Source organism: Leptonychotes weddellii, chromosome 11, assembly GCF_054177405.1.
Source record: "Leptonychotes weddellii isolate Sample4059 chromosome 11, ASM5417740v2, whole genome shotgun sequence".
Classification (NCBI taxonomy): domain Eukaryota; kingdom Metazoa; phylum Chordata; class Mammalia; order Carnivora; family Phocidae; genus Leptonychotes; species Leptonychotes weddellii.
Genome location: NC_138379.1, coordinates 51811104 through 51832215, shown reverse-complemented (window position 1 = coordinate 51832215; position 21112 = coordinate 51811104). Strand labels below are relative to the sequence as shown.

Sequence of the window (21112 nt, the reverse complement as noted above, 5' to 3'; positions counted from 1 at the left end):
TACGGATACAGATAAGACCAGCCCCTGCCCTCAGGGAACTCGCTAAGAAAAACACATAGGCATGGTGGCCTTCAGTTTGTGGTATTTGCACGTCTGTCTTCTGGACCCTCGCAGCCTCTCAGGGTTCATTTCCTAGCACTCTCCTCCTTACCTCCCTCCACGTATACAGGGAGCCCTCACTTTTCCAAACTTCTCATTACACCACTTCACTTTTATGGAAAGATCTACATTACTACCTGTTTTTGTTCACTGAAAGAAATCCAAAGAGGACTTTCACTTTTACCGAAAAAGGCTAAAAGCCAAATAGGGTTCAGTTTGCTTTGCAGTGAGAGCCCTTACCCAGGCAGCGTGCACCCTGAGCAGCAAGGGTGGCCGCCAGACTCCTCCCCAGGGCCTCAGCAGCTCAGCATCAGGCCGCCAGAGCTTTGAACCGTGTCTGTGGGCATCTGGGCTTCCTCTCGGTTTATTCTGGGCCGCCATTAGCAAGACGTGTCCTAAGGTATCAGAAAAGCCTAAGAGAGGTTATTTCGGGGTCTGGGAATGCTCAAAAACTTTTCCATAGAAATGAATGGTAATTGCTTCTTTATGCCCTTTCGGCTTAAGCTCTTTCACATGGGGGTGGGGGATGAGACATGGTGACCTGCCCTGGCTTCCTTGCTGCCCCTCAGTTGCTAGGTCCTCTGTCTGGAAAGCTCTTCCCCCAGACGTTTGTGTGGCTCACTCCTTCACTTGTCTCATGTCTCTGCTTAAATATCACCTCCTCAGAGCGGCCTTCCCTGAATATCCTACTTAAAATAGCACACCCATCCCATCACTCCAAACCTCTCATTGCACTTGACTTTCCTTCACAGCATCTACCACCACTCAATCTTGTTCTGTATGATTATTTGCTTACTTGTTTATTTTCCTCCTCTACTGAAAGACTTCTGAGGGCAAGACTTTGTCTTCCATGCCTCCATGCTTAGACCAGTGCCTGGCACGAGGTAGGCACGAAATAAACATTTGATGAAAGAATCAAGGCCTACCACTAAGTAAAAAGAAGACAAATGGCTCAGTTTTAAAATGAGGATCTGAATAGACATTTCTCAAAGAAGATATACAAATGGTCAGTAAGTACATGAGAAGATGATCAATCTCATAGCCATCGGGAAACGCAAATCAAACGAGATGCCCCTTCATACCCACTAGAATGGCTATAATCCAAAAGTCAGATAATAAAAAGTGTTGGAAAGATGGGTAGGAATTGGAACTCTCAATCACTGCGGGTGGGAATGTAAAATGGTGTGGCCACTGAAAAACAGTCCAGCAGCTCTTCAAAAGGTTGAACAGAGTTACTTTGATCCAGCATTTCCACTCCTAGGTATCCGCCCAAGAGAAATGAAAACGCACGTGCACACAAAAACTTGTTCACAGATGTTTGTAGCAGCTCCTTCAGAATTAGCCAGAAAGTAGAAACGACCCAAGATTCCATCAACTGATGAGTGGATAAACAAAATGTGGCCTGTCCATACAACGCAGGGTCATTCGGCAGTAAAATGAAATGAAGTTCTGATCCATATTACAACATGGATGAACCTCAAAAACATTATATTAAATGAAAGAAGCCAGCCATGTCATGGGATTCCATTTATATGAAACGTCCAGAAGAGGTAAATCTATAGAGACCGAAAGTAGATTTGTGTGATTGCCCAGGGCTCCAGGGTGTTGGACGGAAATGAGGTGTGACTGCTAATAAGTACGGGGTTTTTTTAGGGGGGTGATGAAAATATTCTAAAATTGACTGTGGTAAAAAAATTAAAAATAAAAATAAATAAATAAAATTGAACTGTGGTGATGGTTGTACTACCTTGTGAATATCCTAAAAATCATTGAATGGTACACTTTAAATGGGTGACTTGTATGGGTATGTGAATTATATCTCAATAAAGCTGTTATTACCCCAAAACCCAACGAATGTCCTCATTTAATACACCTGTATCAAACAAGGAGCCAAACTGGCTGACCACCCCTGAGTGCAGACCAGAGGGACCAAGGCACTCCCTTCTGAGTGTTGAGGTGGAGTGGCCCCAGGATACTGGGTCTCCCCAGGCAAACAGGTGAAAGCAAAGCTCCTTTCCTGGTGAATGCTTTAAAAACAAAAAATGGCCCTGAGAAACCTATGAAGAGGAGGGATGAAGATCAAATGAGCTGAGCCTGAGAAATTTACTGCGTCCTGTTTTCCAGAGGCCATTTTCCCAGCATAAGTCACAGAGACAGATGGCCCCAGACCTGCTTCTGAAAATAACCACTGTTGAGGAGAAGAATGGAGAGTTGACTTAGTGGGAGCTGCCTAGCCGGGGGAGTAAGACCCACTAGATTTAACAGGCTGGAAAAGAAAGCAAGTCTGAGCCCAGCAGACTGCAGCTCTGCCGCGCTCATCCCAAAGGACCCAAGGCAGAAGCCGTTGTCTTTGCTACCTTCCTGTGTGTGTGTTTTCTCCTCTTTAAAACAACTTTTTTTTAAATCTCATTATCACATTTGCTCCTTGAAAAACTTGGAAAGTATAGAAAAATATCAAGAAAAAAATAAAATGCATTCATAATTCTACTGCCTTAAGGTGACAGGCGTCAACATTTTTGTGCAAATTGCACACATACACACACATAAACACATGGCAGAACTACTTTTATACAGTTTTGCCTCATGGTTTTTTATATCCTATTTCACGTGTCCCTAAACATTCTTTACAAACATGGCTGATAATGTCTGCATATTGACATTGTACTGCTGTGCCTTAATTTACACAATTAGGCACTTTTAACATTAAAGACATTTTTTCCTTTTTAACTTTTTTTTTAAATTTTACTTTCTACTATTACAAATGATGTTGTGATGAATATTCTTATAAGTAATTCTTTTAAAAAGTCATGATTATGTTCTTGGGTAAATTGCTAGAAGTATAATTGCTCAGTTAAAAGGTTTTCACATTTTAAAAATCAGTCTATATCAAATTTGCTACCAATATCAGGGTGTAAAATATTGTTTGTACTTAAAACCAACATCTATCTTAGCACCTGCTAGATGCCTGGTATTTTCACATTTGTTTCATTTTCTCCTAAAGTCTTAAAAATAATTTTTAAAGAAGAACGAATGATATGTGCTCATTGTACAAAAATTTGAAGATATAAAATCATATTTAAAAATGAAAAGCTGCTGATATCATTGATAACCCTTGTTAAAGGTTTTTTTTCAGCCAGTCCTTTTTCCAATGCATTCATACAAATTTATTCATTCTCTAAATGTTTTATGAGCATTTACAGTGCTGAAGAAACTGACTTGCTGTTGTAACTGAAATCATTTTGATCCTGCACTCTGTTTATAGTCTCCTCAACTCCTCAGAATAACCCCCAAGGTGTGCACTCCTGTTACTCCTACAGAAGAACCTTAGAGTGTTCTAGTCTAAGTCCCCGATAGGGAAGGTGAAGCCGGAGCCGTCAGAGAATTTGGCCACGGTCCTGCGGCACATTGTTGACCTGTACCCAGATCTCTCGGCCGTTAGTCTATGCAGCAGATGACAGCCTCTGATGTGGAACTGAATCTATACTGCCCTGAAACAGGGTAGCCACCTAATTAACTGTCCAAGTCAGTATGTTTTTAGAGTAAAGGTGGGGCACTATTGTTAATTCATTCAGGATAGCAGATGCAAATTGGGGCTGTCATGAACAAACAGAATGGATGGTCACTCGAGCTCTCTAGCTTCATTCAGATTTCTAGCACTTTGAAATCCTTTGCAGCAGTGGGCTTCAATCCATTTCAGATAACTATGGGAACCAGTTATGCAAAGCTTTTCTGAGCTGAGACTCTGATCTAGGCCAGGACACAGAGGTGAGCAGCTTGCCAGCCCGCAGTTAAGTTCCTGGTCCTCTAGCAGCCCCAAACCTTCTATCCAAAGGAGATCCCGGTTTTCCATCCTCTGCTCAGAGCTGAGAAGGACTTAACTTACTCAGTGAAGCAACTGGCTGCCCTGTTAAGAAGCCATAGGTGTGAGGTTAGCACACGAGAAGAGAAGGAATGCATTTAGTTTTTAAGTGGAGGGACTAGAGTATTTCTAGAGAGGAGCCTTCACGGGAAGGACGAATCCATCAGCTCAGGGTTCCACGGGAGGAGGTACCTGTATAGGTCTAAGGGTTTGTTTTGGTTTTCTCTAGGTGTCGTTTATTAATTGCTGTATGCTGGGCACTATGCTAAATGTTTTACATACAGGCTTCTAAAATGCAGGGCTGCCAGGTAGTGCTCTGGCTTTTCAGATGGGACTCACACTTCCCCGCTGTGTCAGTAGGCTGTGATTTTCCCCATCATACCCTACATGCAGTTTAGCATAGATTAATAAGATTCTGTTTGGGTGTTTAGATGGATTTCTCAAGACTGCTGAGAAAAGTGTAAAAAAAGTGCCTTTTGTTCATGGTCTCACATTTCATGTGAGTAACAGATGTGTCCATCAGCTGGCCCTTCACACCTCAGTCTCATGGCATACTCCAAAGACACTTAGAATCCAGAACGCTAGAAGGCTCTTCCTTGAGAACTGTCTTATCCTAGTTACAGGTTACATTTCAAATGCTAAAGCGGGCTACCATCGATTCACACAGAGATGTGAGTAACTGGAAATTGTTCTCTCTGCAGATCTCAGAATTCCCTTGTTGTGTGTTCTTTTCATAAATCACGGCTGCCTCCGTAACACTTTCCTCTTTTTATGACATCGACAAGTAATCCGCATTGATAAAGGTGTCATTGGCAGGCTTGCAGATCTGCCATCATTTATTCTCCAAAACCACCCTGTTCTTACTATAAAAGACCACAGCTGGCGGGATGGCAGAGAAAATCCGTGTTGGCTGAGCCCTTTCCATGAGACTGCTGGGCTCCTTACAAGCATCATAGCATCAATCCTCTCAGCAACCCTTTGCAGTGGGTATTAGCACTCCAGTTTTCAAAGGAGAAAACAGAGACTAAGAGAAGTATCCACTCTAAGCTAGAACTAGGCCCACAGAGACCTTCTCTCAGGAAACATGGATGGCTCTCCTCCACCCTTCACTGGCCCCTTCGTTGTTGGAGTGAAGTCTAGGAAGGTTCAGGCCAATCATTCCATCTCGTTTCACCGTGGACAATGTGGAAAATTCTACAATACCAGGTCCCCTTCAGCTGATGACCAGGATACATGGGAGGGCAGCTCTAAACCCTAATCCCATAGTCCGTTGGCATCAGGCTTCCTTATTTGCCTCCATAAACATACATCTGCCCCCCCAACCCCTCCAGGGAAGGCGATTACGGGGACTTCCAACATCCTGGCTGAGCTGAGCCATTCAGAAAGGAGATCTAAGTGGCTGAGCAGATGCCTTAAGTTCAAAGAACAGATCCTTCTAAAGCACAGCCATGGTCTTGTCACCTTCCTGCTTTAAAAACTTCCATGACTCCCAGTTCAGGCATGACCTCCTTTTCTTTGTATTCAAGGCCTAAACCTACTGTTCAGAGACTTCTTTCTCACTGTTGTCTTTACAGAGACCCTTAGTGCCTTGAAGATACACTCCTTCCTTCCATCGCCCCTTCATGTAACAAGTTGTTACGGGTGCTTTCTATGCGTCAGACCCTGTGCCAGGCCCTGGGGGGCACGGTAAGGGGCCAGTCGGGCAGGCTAGTGGGCAATCACAGAAAGTATTGGACAGGAAGTATTGTCACAGGGAAGGTACACAGAGCTGTGCAGGCACACAGCGGGGGCGCCAAACCGAGGCTTGAGGCATCAGGACAGCCTTCCCGCGGAGGTGACGTGAGGTTGGGCCCTGAGGATGAGTGGGAGCTAGGGAGACATATGGGGTGGTAGTGATGGGGAAGAGAGAAGAGGAAAAGGTGTGCTCAGGGAGAAAAACAGCATGGGCAAAAACTCGGGCAAAACTTTATAGTTGTGTTCCTGGGGGGTGCCATTCAAATAGATGCACTGTCAATGGTCCCCTAAAGTGCTGCAACTTGACAAACTTGGGCAAAAGGTAGAGCCGTGCGTTCGTCCCCGCAAGTCTCAGCAGACTCAGTGAGAAGTTAATGGTAGCGCACGAGACTTAAGAGGCCAAGGGGGATGGGCAACTTGCTGGAAGCCGGGCAAAGGATGAGGGCCCGAGGCTGGAGTAGTCTTCTCTCTGCTGAGGGTGCTCACGCCCTCATCCCTCCATCTCTTCCCACTGGGAGGCTCTGTGGCTCCAGTAAGCCTTTCTCCTTTCCTCCAGATGAGATGTTATCTCACAGTCATGCACTGGGCTGTCTTCTACTCTGACAGGTCCCACCTGCCACGCTTAGGACTCCACGTGACTCCTCCCACTGGCTCCTCCTCGACCGTGTCTCTCACAGTCTGTATGCCCCTCACCAGCCCAGTCAGTGGGTATCTAGCACATGTTTGTGGAATGAAGCAGTGTTTGAAGCACGCACGGCTCTTATAAAAGAGAAAAGATAAAATTAGGTTAGTGCCCCTCACTCTCTATATACATATTTGTGCATAGCACATCTAATGTTTATTAGGTGTTTATTGGCTGCCACGCTGTTCTCAACATATTACTTGTTTTAACTCCTTTAATCCTCAAAGCAACCCTGTGAGATAGATGTTCTTTTTTATTTTATCCTTTAGTTTCCATTATATAGATGAAGAAATTGAGGCATAAAGGGTGAAGTAACTTGCCCATGGTCACGACTATTGAGCTAGCTAGTATAGTAGCGTAACTGGAATTCAAGTGTAGGATCTGGCTCCCGAGCCCATACTCTTAATATCACCTTGCCTTGCTTCCGTAGGTGCCAAATTTGTACAGCAATGCATTTTATTACATGTGTTCCAAGCACTAACAGATTATATGCATTATAAAATACATACAAAACAGATATTAGCAAGTGAGATTTAAAAATAAATATTTCTCATATTTTCTTGTGCCCAGGGGATGGTTCTGTGCACCCTACTTTGGGGCCACGTAAATTAAAAGCAGCCGATGAATAAGAGGAAGGGAATTAATATGTTTCCAACAATATCTGTACCTCACAGAAACATCATGAGTTCTTGTGTACCTACTAAGGGCCTGGCGCTTTGTTAGGTGCTTGGAATGTCAGGCTGTGAATATTCAGAACAACCCCAGGACCTGAGGTGAGTGAGGCCTGGAGAGTGGATGAAAGCAGAAGAAACAGGCAGAAGGCCAGGCCACTGTGCTATTCCCAGCCTCAGGTCTCTGACGTTTGTGATAGAACAATTTACTTAGTTCTGGAACTATTTATTTCATAAAGCTTGACAGATTTACTCAGGAAGAGGCTGTAACTAGCACCCTAGAACAACATATCGTGTTTCTTAACTTTTGTCTGAAATTCTAACAACTCAGCATGGTATGGTACTGGTTATCTCCAGCTCATCAGAAGCTCTGATTGGAGATTATAAGATGTCTTTGACTAATAAAAGAGGAGGAAATGAATGTATATTTGCTTAATAAATGCAGCCTGGTCGACAAAATCTTTCCAAAACTGGGACTGCAAGGGAAGCAGAATCATGCATGAGGTTCTTCCGGGGAGGGGGGAAGAGGTGGTTTGAACATTTGGTGAGCACTGACCCTACTTGCACATGCATATTGTGTGCTCAGATATGGTATCTTTGGTCCTCGCAACAACTCTGTCAAAGAGGAGTGCCCGACACACTAACAAGAAACTGGAAGTCATTTTCCCAAGATCATACAGCTAAAAGGGGACTAGGTCATGATGCAAACCCCAATTCTGTTGAACTCTAAAACCCACTCCAAGAATGTACTGTGCCCCAAGAATATGCCATATACTTTTATGTGGGAGACATAAGTACAGATAACTGCAAAGACAGTACGGCAAATGTGATAGCAGCACTAGATCAAGGCTAGAGAAAGGATTGATCACCTTAGAGTGCTGTGTAAGTAGTGTCAGGGATGGTTCTCACAAGGTGAATCGGGAAGGCTCGGTTTAGATGATTTTGAAGAGAATCCTAGCCCGGATTTTTTGGTAAAGAAACCAGAACACAGAGTCATGCAGAGGTGGTACCATGGTCATTGATCCCTGCTATCTCAACTGCTCTTAGTAAATTTCTCCTATGAACCAGATGGCATATACAGCATCTCTATAAAATGTCATCACACGTGGTGAGGCTCAGGGGTTGACATCAGAATCATGAAACCTACAGGATCCTGCAGGATTTGGTGGCTGTGAACTGAGACAGCATCTCTCGGTAGATAGACCACAAAAAGCTTTCTCCCCCCACCCCCAAATCAGCAGCTCTCTGTTCCATCTCTCCCTTAAAGCTCTGCCGAATTTTATGATGACATGTCCGGGCTGCATTATGTTTCCTAAGGTTCAGTCTCTTTGAAAAGCTGGATAGATCTGATTATGTTTTCAGCCTTCTATCAGTCAAGGTGGAAGAAAAGAAGCAGCCCTTGCTGTCAAGTGGATGCTTTGTCTGTACTGTATAGTTTTATATGTCTGTGCTTATGTTCCCTCTCTTGTGGACGATGTACTGCACATGTCTAAAGGCCAGCCACAGATCGAACTGCAAATTGTCTGATCTCAAAGGTCTTGTCCCAGGCCATCACCTTCTCCTTCTGAAGAGTTGGGAGTGTGCTCACAACACTGGAGTTTTTTAGAATCAGAAGAGTTGGGGGTGTGCTCACAACACTGGAGTTTTTTTAGAATCAGAACCCTGACGTGGTAGAAACTTGGCGTCAAAACCTACTGACTTAATGTATCTTGGAACTCACAGAATATTAATGTCCTAAAGTTACAGAATTATTTTATCTGAGATTAGATTAGATTAGATTAGATTAGATTAGATTAGATTAGAACTGGAGGATCCTAATGTTTTAGACACCTGCAACTCACTTATTTAGCAAATAGTTCATTAGTGCCTACTGCATGCCGGGCACTATGCTAGCCTCTGGGGGTACAGACGTGGAAAAGAGGCTAGTGCTCATGCTCTCAGGGAGTTGGCAGAGAATGGCAGCATTTGAAAATCTTAAAATGTTAGACTCTGAGAAAAGTAAAACATTAGTGTATTAAAATCCAGGGAAGGGGATCGTTCTGGATCGTTCTTTCCAGCTCTCTCTATCTTTTATGAGTCCCGGAGCCTTTTCCAGGCATGTCCGATTAAAAATCTCACTAATAAGAACATCATTTCACTTCAGCGACATCACAGAATGGCCAGTTTGCAGGCGCTCAGCAATCACCCAGTGCGGGCAGTTCATTTTACCAGGGAGGCCACTGAGGCTCAGAGCGGGGCAGCTGTTTGATAGATAGCATGGCCCCCCAGAACCAGACCCCAGGTTTTCAGGCCTCTCTCAGAGAACAGGCAAAGCAGGAAGGGCTTCCCGTGTGTTTCCGAGGGGTGCCCTCTTTGCAAGCCATGCAGACTTTTGCTCCGAGGCCCTGCTCTTCAGAGTTTGCACCAACTACCTTTGCGGAGGCAATCAGCCCCGCCCCCCGACCACGTGTGCAGTAGATCGCCCAGTGTTGGGAGCCCCCTCCCCCGTTGATGCGTGTTTTATTTTGCTCCTTCCCCCTCCCCGTGTGCCTCAAAACCAATTTTCATTATTTTTTTCTGTCTGTGTTTGTCTTTGTGGTTCGCAGGTGCTCCCTTGCATTGTTCATCCGCTTCATCAACCCCTATTGAGCAGTCCCCCTCCCCGCCCCCCTCCCCTCCGGCCAATGAGAGCCAGAGGCGGTTGCTAGGCAGCGGTGTGGCCCAGCCAACCCCGGACTCAGACTCTGAGGAAGAGTTTGTCCCTAATTCATTCTTAGTTAAAAGTGGCTCCGCCAGCCTGGGGGTCGCAGCGAACGGTAAGTCCCTCTCTCTTCCTAACTTCTGTGGGTGTTGTGTGCGTGTGTGTGTGTGTTTTCCTTTCGTTGGCGATGCTGGGTGTGTGTGTGTGTGTGTGCGTGTGTGTGTGTGTTTCCTTTCATTGGCGATGCTGATTAATCTGCCTGCTTGAGCCGCTTGCAGGGTAGGAGGGGCCTGGTGCATGGGGGGCTCGGGGTTGTCGGGGGCCTGGCGCGGCTCAGCGGCTCAGGCAGCCCCGCTCCTGCCCTGCTGCGCCGCTGGAGTGTGCGGGGGGGGGGGGGGGTCAGGGGGTTGCTGTCCGCACTCCGGTGACAGAGGTCGGGGTAGACAGAGCTGCCCGGACAGAGAAGCACAGACAGACGCGAGGCAGAAGCGTCAGGTGGAGACCGGGGTTAGGCAAAGACACAGAAACAGAGCTCCAAACCGAAATAGAAAAGAAAGGTTAAAACACAAAGAGCACCGCTTGGCTACCTCCTCTGTGTCAGGGCTGTGGCCGCCACTACCCCTTGCCGCTTGCTTGGGGCCCCCTCACGACACAGCCGAAGAAACCGGGGCTATGGTGCCCCCATTAACCGGGAGAAAGCTGGGAGAAAGTGTACTACCTGGAGGCCAGTGCTGGCCTCAGAAGTTCTTGACTTTCACACTGCCGGGAGACAGAGGGCCCTGAAGTCCCAAGCAGCTGCAGGGCCGAATGCTGGCTGCAGAGAGCCAGGGGGCTTAGGCCTGGATCTGCCCATAATAAACACTGTTCTTCTAAGCTGTGTCCTGACTCTCTTAAGAAGAAGAGATATGGGAGGGTATGGGGGAAGAGCCCTAGGCTGACCTAGAGCTAGCAGACCCGGGTTTTAGTACTTGGTCAGGTGCTGTGTGACCTGGCTCAAGGTCCTTGCCCTCTCTGTGTTCAACAGAGGCCAATCCACTTCTGTGCAGGGATGCCCAGAAGCCTCCAAGAGAGGGGATGATATACAGCCTCTACTGTCTTTGAAAATCAGACAGGACGTCTTTGGGCTTGATGGTTCTCTTCTACCAGGATCTTAGGCCCTACATTCTCTGTGACCAAAAGCCGAACATTCTTCCAGGGCCTATAACTTTGTGCTCCCCGAAGAGTGGCGTTGTCCTTTTGGTGGTTTGGTGTCATTGCTTCTCTATACGTTTTAGCTGCTCATGTTTTAAACTATGCACAGAAATAGAAACCCCTGGACCAGGAGGGAGGATATTTGTGTGCAAGGCCCAACTCGGTGGCTCACGGGCTATTTGCTTTTGCAAATGACTGTCCCTCTCTAGGTATCAGTTCCCCATGTTACCAGTGACGGAGCAATGTCTAAGGTACTCTGAATGAATGTCATGTGGTGCTGACAGGGATTTGCCAGCCAGTGGCCTTCTTAAGTTTACTTGGAAAAAAAAAAAAATGTGTGTGGTACACACACACACACACACACACACACACACATGCATGATGGCATTCTTTGTTCATTTCTGGGTAAATAAGCCTTGCAGGTAAAAGAGAAGGCAGGAGATTAAAGTCCTTAATCTCTCCCTTTGCTAAATAACTGAACAAGAGCAATCACTTTGTTGTAAGTTCTGCAGCAAATTGATAGCATTCGTGCATTATTGATGTGCAGGGAAGATGGGGGTACTTTGGCGTAAAAGCTGTCTGCTCAGTTGTGCTCCTCTGTGCTCATCCCACTCCCCAGGGGACCTAGAAACACTTCTGATTCCTTCCCTGGGACTTGCTCAAGTGTGTCACTCTAAAGGTTGGTTATAAATGTGTCCTGTGCCCAAAGGGAGAGTCTGGGTTTTTAGTGGTCTGCTGCTCTGGGGTTGGCGGGTCATGAGAGAGCCAGGGAGTCTCACTCCACAGCTGGACCCTGCCTGCTACCTTCCTGGGCCCTGAGACCCCACACTGAGTGGTCTTCTAGGAGCAAAAGGACCTGCTGATACGGGCATGAACCCAGCACTACTGAGTGGACATGAGTGGACTCTGCTGCATAGTGGACCAATATATGTTTTTAAGGTTTGGATTGATTTTCATGAAAGAAATGTAAGGTTATTTTAATGGGATTATCTTCATTGTTTTTGTCAATTATAAAAGTAACAATGCTCTTTAACATTCAGATAATACAGAATGGTAAAAAGCAGAGTTCTCTTGTAATCCCTCCTCCCAGAGATAACTACTTCTAACAGTTTGGTGCACAGCCTTAGAGGTGCTTTCTGTAATCCCTCCTCCCAGAGATAACTACTTCTAACAGTTTGGTGCACAGCCTTAGAGGTGCTTTCTGTGGAGTGTCAACTTAATAAAAGAATAAATGAATGAGCAAGCAGTACAAACTGCGTAAGGGCCAAAGTGCAGCCAAGAGAGCAAGGACCATGGGGTCCCGGACATGTGACCCTTGGGCAAAGTACCTAACCTCTCAGACCATCAGTTGCTCCATCTGTGAAATGGGGAAATTTCTTCCAAGGTTGCTATGGTGTTTAAGAATGGTTCAACGGGACAGACGTCCCTATTTTCCTTCGCTATCACCACAGCCCCATTCCCTTCCAGCAATGGAAGGCTTTAGAGACCACCTAAATGGATGAATTGCTCTAGCTCCTTCTGAGGCCGGCTTCCCCCAGAGACTTAATTCAGAATGTACTTTAAATGACAAAGGCAGCCCCTCGGGCTCCTGGCGGGTGAAACTGAAGTGGTTTCCTTTGGTGGGAGCTGACTCAGCGCCCTGCACAGGACGGCCGGCCTCCCCCGGAGCTCGGGCTGCTCTCTCCAGGGGCTCCCCAGAGGCGCACTGCTTACAGCTGTGTCAACCCCAGCACCAGAGCTGCGGTCCCGGGGCCGCGACGCCTCAGAGCCACCCGGCCAAAATCCCCATGTAAAGTGCAAGGAGAACGCATGGGGCATTACAGACTGGCTCGCTGTCCCTGCGGGAAAGAAAACAGGGAAAGGAGCTCTTTCTGTTCATCAAAGTCCTAATCTGCCCCCAAGGATAACCATCTAGAAAACACTGATATATGTGGGCGCCTGGGTGGCTCAGTTGGTTAAGCGACTGCCTTCGGCTCAGGTCATGATCCTGGAGTCCCGGGATCGAGTCCCGCATCGGGCTCCCTGCTTGGCAGGGAGTCTGCTTCTCCCTCTGACCCTCCCCCCTCTCATGTGTTCTCTCTCATTCTCTCTCTCTCAAAATAAATAAATAAAATCTTTAAAAAAAAAAGAAAAAAAAAAAGAAAACACTGATATATGTAACGAAAGATTTCACTAAAATATCAACTAGTCAGCTGAAAAGCTAAGGAAGTGGTGAGGATTAAGTAGGTATTTGTCCCTACCCCAGAGAAACTTTTTAGAATAAATAGTAAGTGTTCCGTCAATTGTCATAACCTAAATTCTGCAGTAAAGAGGGTCAGGGAATAATAAATAGCTCAGAGAAAGCTGTCAGTTTCTCAAAGCCTAGGTGAGGTGGAGGTGGGTGGGAGAATATACATGTAATGAGCACCTTCTGCCTGTAAGTCTTTCTTTACATGTATTAACTTCTTTGAGCTTCCATTTATTTATTTCTATTTGTCTGCCAGGAAAATGAGGCCCAGCAAGGGCCAGTGACTTGCCCATAGCTCCACAGCATATTGAAGATTCAAACCCAAGCCTGCTTGACTCTAAAGTCTCCTCCTATCTTCTTCTTCCCACCCTCCCACCCAATTGTTATGTTTTCTTACCAATACCAGGTCCTGTTATTTCTATGTCTCCCCCTTAGTAGGAGTGGAGAAGAGAAGAGGAAGTCCACCAAAGAAAAAAATTTTAAAGATTTTTAAAAGAATTTCTTAAAAAAAGAATTACAAGTTGTTAGATTCCTATTACTTCACAAACCTTTATGAAGTACCCACTGAATTTTGGAATCTCATTGAATCTCATTGAATCTTCATATCTATCCTGTGACATAGCCATTTTTAAGTCTCACTGAGGCAAGAAAGGGCCAGAGAGGTTAAGTAACTTCTCCTACATCACACAGCTTCTAACTGATAGAATCAGATTGGAACTTCAGGTCTGTCTGATACCATAGAGTAGAATCTTTCAGCTGTGTTTTTGTGAGGACTGGGGAAGTTTCAATGCCCTGTAGTCAAATAAGTACAGATGACTTAGACACTAAATTTTGGTGCTGCTTCATGAGAGGCAAGCCCTGGACGCTGGGCCATCCATGGCTGTTTTTCTTTTCTTCCCCCCCATACCCTGCACCCTGCACTGGGCCCTTCCCACCTCGCCTTACACATTTCTCAAGCTGGTCACACTGGTCAACATCACTGTTGTTTGGCAGTTTCATTGACTTTCTTGGGTCTTAAGCAGCTGGGATTATTTTGTTTTGACTTCCAATCCAGTGGAGGAGTGTTTATTTTTCTTTCTAAATGGGAAACACTGCTATGTATGCCAGCTCCTTCCAAATGTGTTTTCTTAAAACGAAATGAAACAAAACAAAAAATTCAACTTAATTTAGGACCTATCCAGATTCCCCTGAGGGAGTCTGCCTGGGTCCTATTTAGTCATTTTGTGAAATCAGAAGGCAAAATTGTGCCTGTTTCCTACTGCTGAGAAGTGTCCAGTGAGGTTTTGTCTTCTTTCACGGAGAATTTCATGGAACCTATTTTAGTTGTTCTGTATCAACTGTGGGTACTTGGGTCTGGATGTTTCCCCAGTCCCAGAGGTAAAGGACACTGGGGTGTGTGAAGTTGTCAGGCAATTCTGTTCACCTGTCCTCTCTCTTGCATTAAAATACTCTTGTTGGTAAATAGATTCTTACACCAGCTATGTAGAGAAGTTAAGTTACCTATCTCCTAGTAGCAAGACAAATTCATAGGTTCCTTTATTCATTCATTCATGATGACATTTGAAATGCCTGTGGATGTTATCCAGACAGATAAGGGGGAAGGGCATTCTAAGCAGAGAGACCCCATAAAATAGGTATTAAGCCAATGAGATCAGAATCTCTTAAGTGAACCCCTTGGATTCAGCATGTGTTTCAGAATTCAGAAATTTTCAGATTTAAGAAAGAAAATACAGTTCCTGTGATGTATTTTTCTTAACATTCCCAGAGTACTCAGATGGTCCACGGTAATCAAACACATCCATATTTCTGCGGTGAAACATGAATAGTTATACTCATGGGATTTAAAAAAATAAGACTCTGAGCCTCATGTCAGTTCAAGTTTTGCCATGAAAAGAATTTTGATAGAACTTTTGGTCTTAGAGTTTGGGGGATTTCGGAATGGTGGTTAATGGATGGTGGGCCTGAATTGCACCTTTTTTTTAAACGGGGCTATCAGGATTCAAAGTTTAGTAACTTGCCTGTGGTTATAGAGATAACTAGATAGCTTGACACATAGAAGGTATGCTACAGGTCCAAGTCGCTGGCAGGGAAGCTTTATAAGAGCTTGCTGTTCATCTGTGACAGCTCCTTAGAAAGGCCAAGCCCCCTCTGCTGCAGATGTGGGAACTCAGGAGTCCAGGTCAGGCCAGCAGACTGGCTGCCTCCCTGCGGGGGAATTTAGGAGGAAAGAGGCCAGGTGGTCAATTTTCCACAATCTAGAACTCAGCAACTCTGAGTTCTTAAGGAACTTTCCTGACAGCCCCTCGGGCGTGTGGACGTTCTTTCTTAATGCCCTGCCAACTTCTGTACATACTCCTCCCTAATAGTCTGAGGACCTGCTTATCCTCGTCTGGTTTCCACGGTCAACTGCAGGTTTCTTGAGGTGGGCCTTGTCCAAGGCTGGATCTTCTCTGCTGAGCACCCGATTGCAGGTGCTACAGTCAGAAGTGGAAAAAGTTGATGTTCTCTCTTCCTCCTTCCTGCCAGCCCTCTTCCCCCTCCCACCCCGCCCACAAAAACACCCCCCATGGAACAGTACAGTGAGCCACACGCATAACTGTGGGGACAAGCAGAGATGAAGTGATTTGCCCAAGTGCTGCAAAGTGACAATTCGAAGCATGGCCCCAGACTTCACGCCCTTCCCACCTTACCAGGTACCTCCCTCAACTAAACAAGCCCTCACCTGTGGCTTTCCACCAGGGGTAGGCCATTGTGCCCCCCTAATTGGGGGCAGCGAGGACAGCCACACAGAGGTGACTTCTCTTTTCATACAGTTTACAAAGCCCTTTTTCATACATTACCTCAGGCAAACTCTGGTGACTCTAATTTAATTGCCACATTGGCTTTCTAGGAGGTAAGGCTTCTTCCTGACCTTGCAAAATAAACAGGTCACATTTTGAATTAATGTAACCAAATGTCCTGGGAGAACCAGAGCCCTTTAATTAGTCACTCACGTGACACAATTGTAGACTCTCTGCAGCTCCTTTTCCACTAATTTCCCCAAATGCCATTGCATTAAAAGGTACAAAAATAACATTTTTGGGGTACGGCTTGATTAGATCTAGGAATTCCTAGACCACCCCCCGAGGAAGGCACGTTAGCCATGTGTCTGGGCTTTTTCCATCTGGAAACTCAGCCTGGTTTGTGTCCCCACTGAAATGTTAGTGGCCTGCTCCATGAGGCCCTGTGGACACCAGACCGTGTCTTAGAGCATCTCCTGACACTTCAGGGCCCAGACTGTTGAAGAAGCGCCAGGAAGGAGGCCATGGAGGGTCTGCGAGATTAATACAAGTAACACTTGCGAAGCCCTCACATTCCTGGGGGGCGTTCACATCTGTCACCTGGTCAGATCCACAGCATAGGGAGATTGGCCCTACGTGGAGTACTGGGGGCACCATCATACCCGGAGGAAACATGCTCAGGGAGACAAGCAGCTTGGCCCAGAGCTGCCCTTTTGCTGCATGGCTTTGAACCAGGTTTGGATTTGCTCACAGTGGGTCAATCCAACCTGCGAGGCCCGCCACCATCCATATAAGCTCCATTTTCCAGTTGTAAACCTCACCTGGAGAGGCCTCACCATGGCCCATCACCACAAAAACCAGGCTAACGTTCCTGGGAGCAGCAGACCTGGCTCCCAAGACCAGCTCTGCGTCTGACCTGCAGCGTGACCCTGCAAGAGCCTTGTCTTGTGTCCCTCGGCTTCCCAGGCGGTGGGAAGACCAGATGACATCAGCATTGCCCAAGCCTGTCATAGTCTGTGTTATAGTGGGGTGCCTGCCTGCGCCACTCTTCCTTTCCTGCCCTGCCTCCTTTTACCAACTTTTTTTATGTGAGTTTATTTATTTATCTTTTAAGATTTTATTTATTTATTTGAGAGAGAGAAGGAGGGAGCACAAGCGGGGGTGGGGGGAACGGGCAGAGGGAGAGAGAGAAGCAGACTCCCCGCTTAGCAGGGAGCAGGGAGCCTGACAACGCAGGGCTGATCCCAGGACCCCGGGATCATGACCTGAGCCAAAGACAGACGTTCAACTGACTAAGCTACCCAGGCGCCCCAAATTTATTTATTTTAAAAGAAAATTGTGTATTTCTGTTGCAATTCACTTGCCATACCTAGAAGGAAGCCATAGAAATAAATACAGGGGAAGCAATTGTCCCAGTCTGGTGAAAGAATGCCTGCTTGAGGACATGGAGCAGAGGTTCACTTCTCTTTGTTAAGTAGGGACCTTAGTAAGTGTTAGTGTTAAAAACACACCAGTACTAAAGTGAGGCTTCCTCCTCGACATCATCTAAAAGGTTGAAAGCAGCTATCCTGCATGTGACTCAGAGTGCTTTAATGTTCGTTGGTGCTGGATGCCACCAAAATCATGACCGTAGGATGCTCGGCCCCATGGCTTTTCGCAGTATTCTGTCTAGGCTTTCAGTGTGACCCCCTGCAGCCTGCTCACTCTGAGAATAAACCTCTCTGGCTGCTCTCAGAATCTACCCTTCTTGCCTTTCCTAAGTGTCGTCTTCTCTGAGCGATCTGTTCCCACCCTCCCCTCCGAGCCCCCTGCCCCCTGCCCCTGTCATCAGTTCTGAGCTGGGTGCTTTGAGCTCAGCTGGATCCCCCATCACTGGTTAATGGCTCCCAGTCCGGACCAGGAAACCACCATCCTTCCTCCCCCCACCTTCCTCTCCTTTCTCCCCTTCTCTCTCTCCCTCTGAACTGCCATTATTTATATAGGTGTTTGAGATTAAACATGAAAAAAAAATTTCACTTTGCGATAAAAGGCCTAAAAGGACCAAAGCCAGAAGAAAAACAGAAACAGCACAATGTGGAGCTATGGGAGGGAAAGACAGGTTATGGGGCCTATAGATCCTTACTGTGCTGTGTGGCCACGGGCAAGTTGCTTCACTTCTCTGGGTCTGTTTCCTCCTCTGTAAAATGGATGTTGGTTTGAATAGTACTTCACAAAATTGCTGTGTATATGAGGAAATATGGTCAAGGCTTCTAGCATGATGATTGCTACATAATGGGTACCCAATGAATGTTAATTTCCTGTTCCCCTTCTGGAACCCGAAAGGTTTTGGCCAGGTATCTCTGGAAGGCAGGCAGATTCCACCATTCCCACCCGGACTTGGAGGAGGTACAATTAACAGCTCTGTTTGGATGTCCTGAGCTTTAATCCTCCTCTCTCCCTCCTGCATGATTTGCAGAGATTTAGGAGAGGGGAGGGAGCCCCCGGCGGCAGCAAAGCAAACATAGCAGGGGTCTTGGAAACAGCCCCAGCCTTGCTTGCTGGAGCTCCACGCATGCTTGCATTCCCCATAGTGCCAGGAACTGAGTGTTGATATCTGGGGCCAGATGAAACGCTGTGATGTCTTTTCCTTCTGGTCAGCTGGCCTTTCCCCCAGAGTTGAAAGGAGAGGAAAATGACTGGTAATTCATTTAGGCTTCACTCCTTCTCTCCTGAACGGATCATATTTCTATAAATAACTCTGGGAAGCTGCTGCACAGAATACCAACAGTAATACATGTATTTGCTCTTCCAGACCTCTCTTTAGCTGCCGAATGCAGGCTCTGGGGGAATAGACAACGGATAGGAAACAAGCTTCCTAGCTGTGCAACCCCATCCAGACTCACTTCTCTCACCCAGCTGCCCATCCATAAAATGGGGGTAAGAACAGCAATCTGGGTGGGAGTTGTTTCAAAGGCAAGATGGGAAACGTCTTAGACACTGAGATTATAGCGGGTGTTCAGTATTTACTGGGCTCCCCTTGTCATCTTTGGCAAAGAATGGGGTGTGTTTTCAGATGGTGAGGAGGTTAGCTGGTCAAAATTTAGGTTGTGATGACTTGTCTGCTATCATCTTGAAGGAGCAAAAACGGAAGTTGCGATGATACTTACCTATTTTCTGTTATCTATTATTACCTATTTTGTGCATCCTGCTCTCCTTAGCCAGAACACCTCCAGCTCTCCTTAGCTAGAACACTTCCTGCTGTGTCTTTTCTCCCCTGGACCATGGCAGTCGTGTCCTCACTGGCCTCCCTGCCTGCTGTTTCTCCCTTTCCTCCATCCTCGCACTGTCCCGGGGTGATCCCTCCAAAGCCCAGATCCCTGTCATGCCCCCCCACACCGCCCCCGCCGCGACCCTCGACTCGTTCCCACTGACTCATTCCCACTGCTGGCAGGCTCAGGGCCTGACTCAGCAGGACAACCACAGCCAAAGCCCTTCTTCCCAGGGGCCCTGCGCTCTCTGTGTTTATGGTTGTGCTCCCGCCAGGGGGCCGTGGCCGCAGTAAACTAACAAGGCTCTGGAGGGCACAGGGAACATGCCTGATGCCAAATACAGGGCCCGCGGTGAATATCTGGTGTTATGGGGAGCAAAGGCTTCATTAGTTTAGAGTGAGAACAGTGGAAGGGCTTTCTGATTTGGAGCGACCTGGGAAGAAATAAAGCTTAATTACCCTTCAGAACCAATTCAATTTCCCCAAATGATTATTAAAGACTTACTTTGTGCCAGGGTTCATGGAGAAAAGAAAGCAGTCTGCTCACCTGTTTGGTTGTTGGGGAGACAGACACACAGCTGAACAATCCTGCCCCGAAGCAGGCATCCGTTAGGGGAGCAAGGAAACAAGTGTGCCCGGGTCTGTGGGGCTGCAGAATTTTTAATGCAAGCTGGGAGATTCAGGTGGAATGCAAACTGGAAGAAGAGCTTAACTCCAAAGGAGCCCAGGAAGTTTCCACGTTCAGGGTCTGCCCAGAAGTGAGCTTTAGTTTTATGATCTGCGGGTCTGCTGCAGCCTGAATTGTGTCCCCACAAAAGCCACCTGTTGAATCCCTAGCCCCCTCTTGTGACTGTATTGGAGACAGATCCTTTAAGGAAGTGAGTAAGGCCTTCTGAGGTCATGAGGGTGGAGCCCTGATCTGAACAGAAACTGGTATCCTTAAAAAAGGGGAGGGGACACCAGCACTCACTTGCTCCCTGCCGTGGGACACAACAAGAAGGTGGCCATGTGCAAGTCAGGAAAGGAGGCCTCACCAGACACCAAACCCTGTCGGAACCTTGATCTTGGGCTTTCCAGACTCCCGAATGATGAGAAATCAATGTGTTTTGTTTAGCCACCCAGGCTATGGTATTTGGTCATGGCAGCCCGAGCAGATGAGGAGAAGGTGTGAGGAGGAGCCTGGATGGTCATGCTTTGCATGTCAGTTATTTGTATGCAGCCAAGTATTCCCAGCCTAATTGTGGGGTTTGGAAGCATTTATTTCCTCATTCATTCGTTCATTCATTCAGCAGGCTTTTCCAGGGGTGTGCTCTGTGTGGGGTCCTGTGCTAGAGAGTTCTGATCATACATCATCTGTGCCCTCCATGTGTGGCCGGGTGCATGGGGGACAGGTAGAGGGAACATCCGGGTCTGCTGCAGGGGGCAGGAGTGGAAGACAAGGCTCTCTTCCTCTCTTTCAGGAAAGAGCTGGTATGACAGGGGCCCATCTCCACTCCACCCCCGCCCCCCTCTCATGGAGCAGTCTCTTTAGAAGCCTCAGTTTCCCCAAAGTTTGAGGTGGAAATGGACTGAGCGGTATGGACTTAGGGCAGGTATGCTGCTCAAAGCTCATGCAGAGGGGGGAAGGTGGCAGGTACAGCCTCGGGAACTGAGGAGAGCCTGACACACCTTTGGACTGTGTGACAGAAGGGTAAATCCCATTCCCGCACACTTAACAGGGAGCCGGGTCCTGTGCCAAGTGTTCCACATTTCCCACCCATGAATCTGCGTGACAGGGGCTTGTTCCCACCCATGAATCTGCGTGACTGCGGGGCTTGTTCCCACCCATGAATCTGCGTGACTGCGGGGCTTGTTCCCACCCATGAATCTGCGTGACGGGGGGCCTTGTTCCTACCCATGAATCTGCGTGACGGGGGGCTTGTTCCCACCATGAATCTGCGTG

The 21112-nt window shown here is 47.0% G+C and overlaps 1 protein-coding gene across 12 annotated transcripts in view; it reads left to right on the top strand.

The window, feature by feature from the left end:
- The window catches only part of TENM4 (teneurin transmembrane protein 4), a 711025-nt gene that overhangs the window by 420397 nt on the left and 269516 nt on the right, over positions 1-21112 (top strand). For 11 of the 12 annotated variants that reach the window (XM_081798927.1, XM_081798926.1, XM_081798930.1 and 8 more), the window contains one exon: positions 9631-9840. The exons of the other annotated variant lie outside the window; for it this stretch is intronic. In XM_081798927.1, coding sequence (XP_081655053.1) covers positions 9631-9840 — 210 coding nt within the window. The remainder of the gene's footprint in view (positions 1-9630; positions 9841-21112) is intronic. 12 annotated transcript variants of the gene reach the window in all.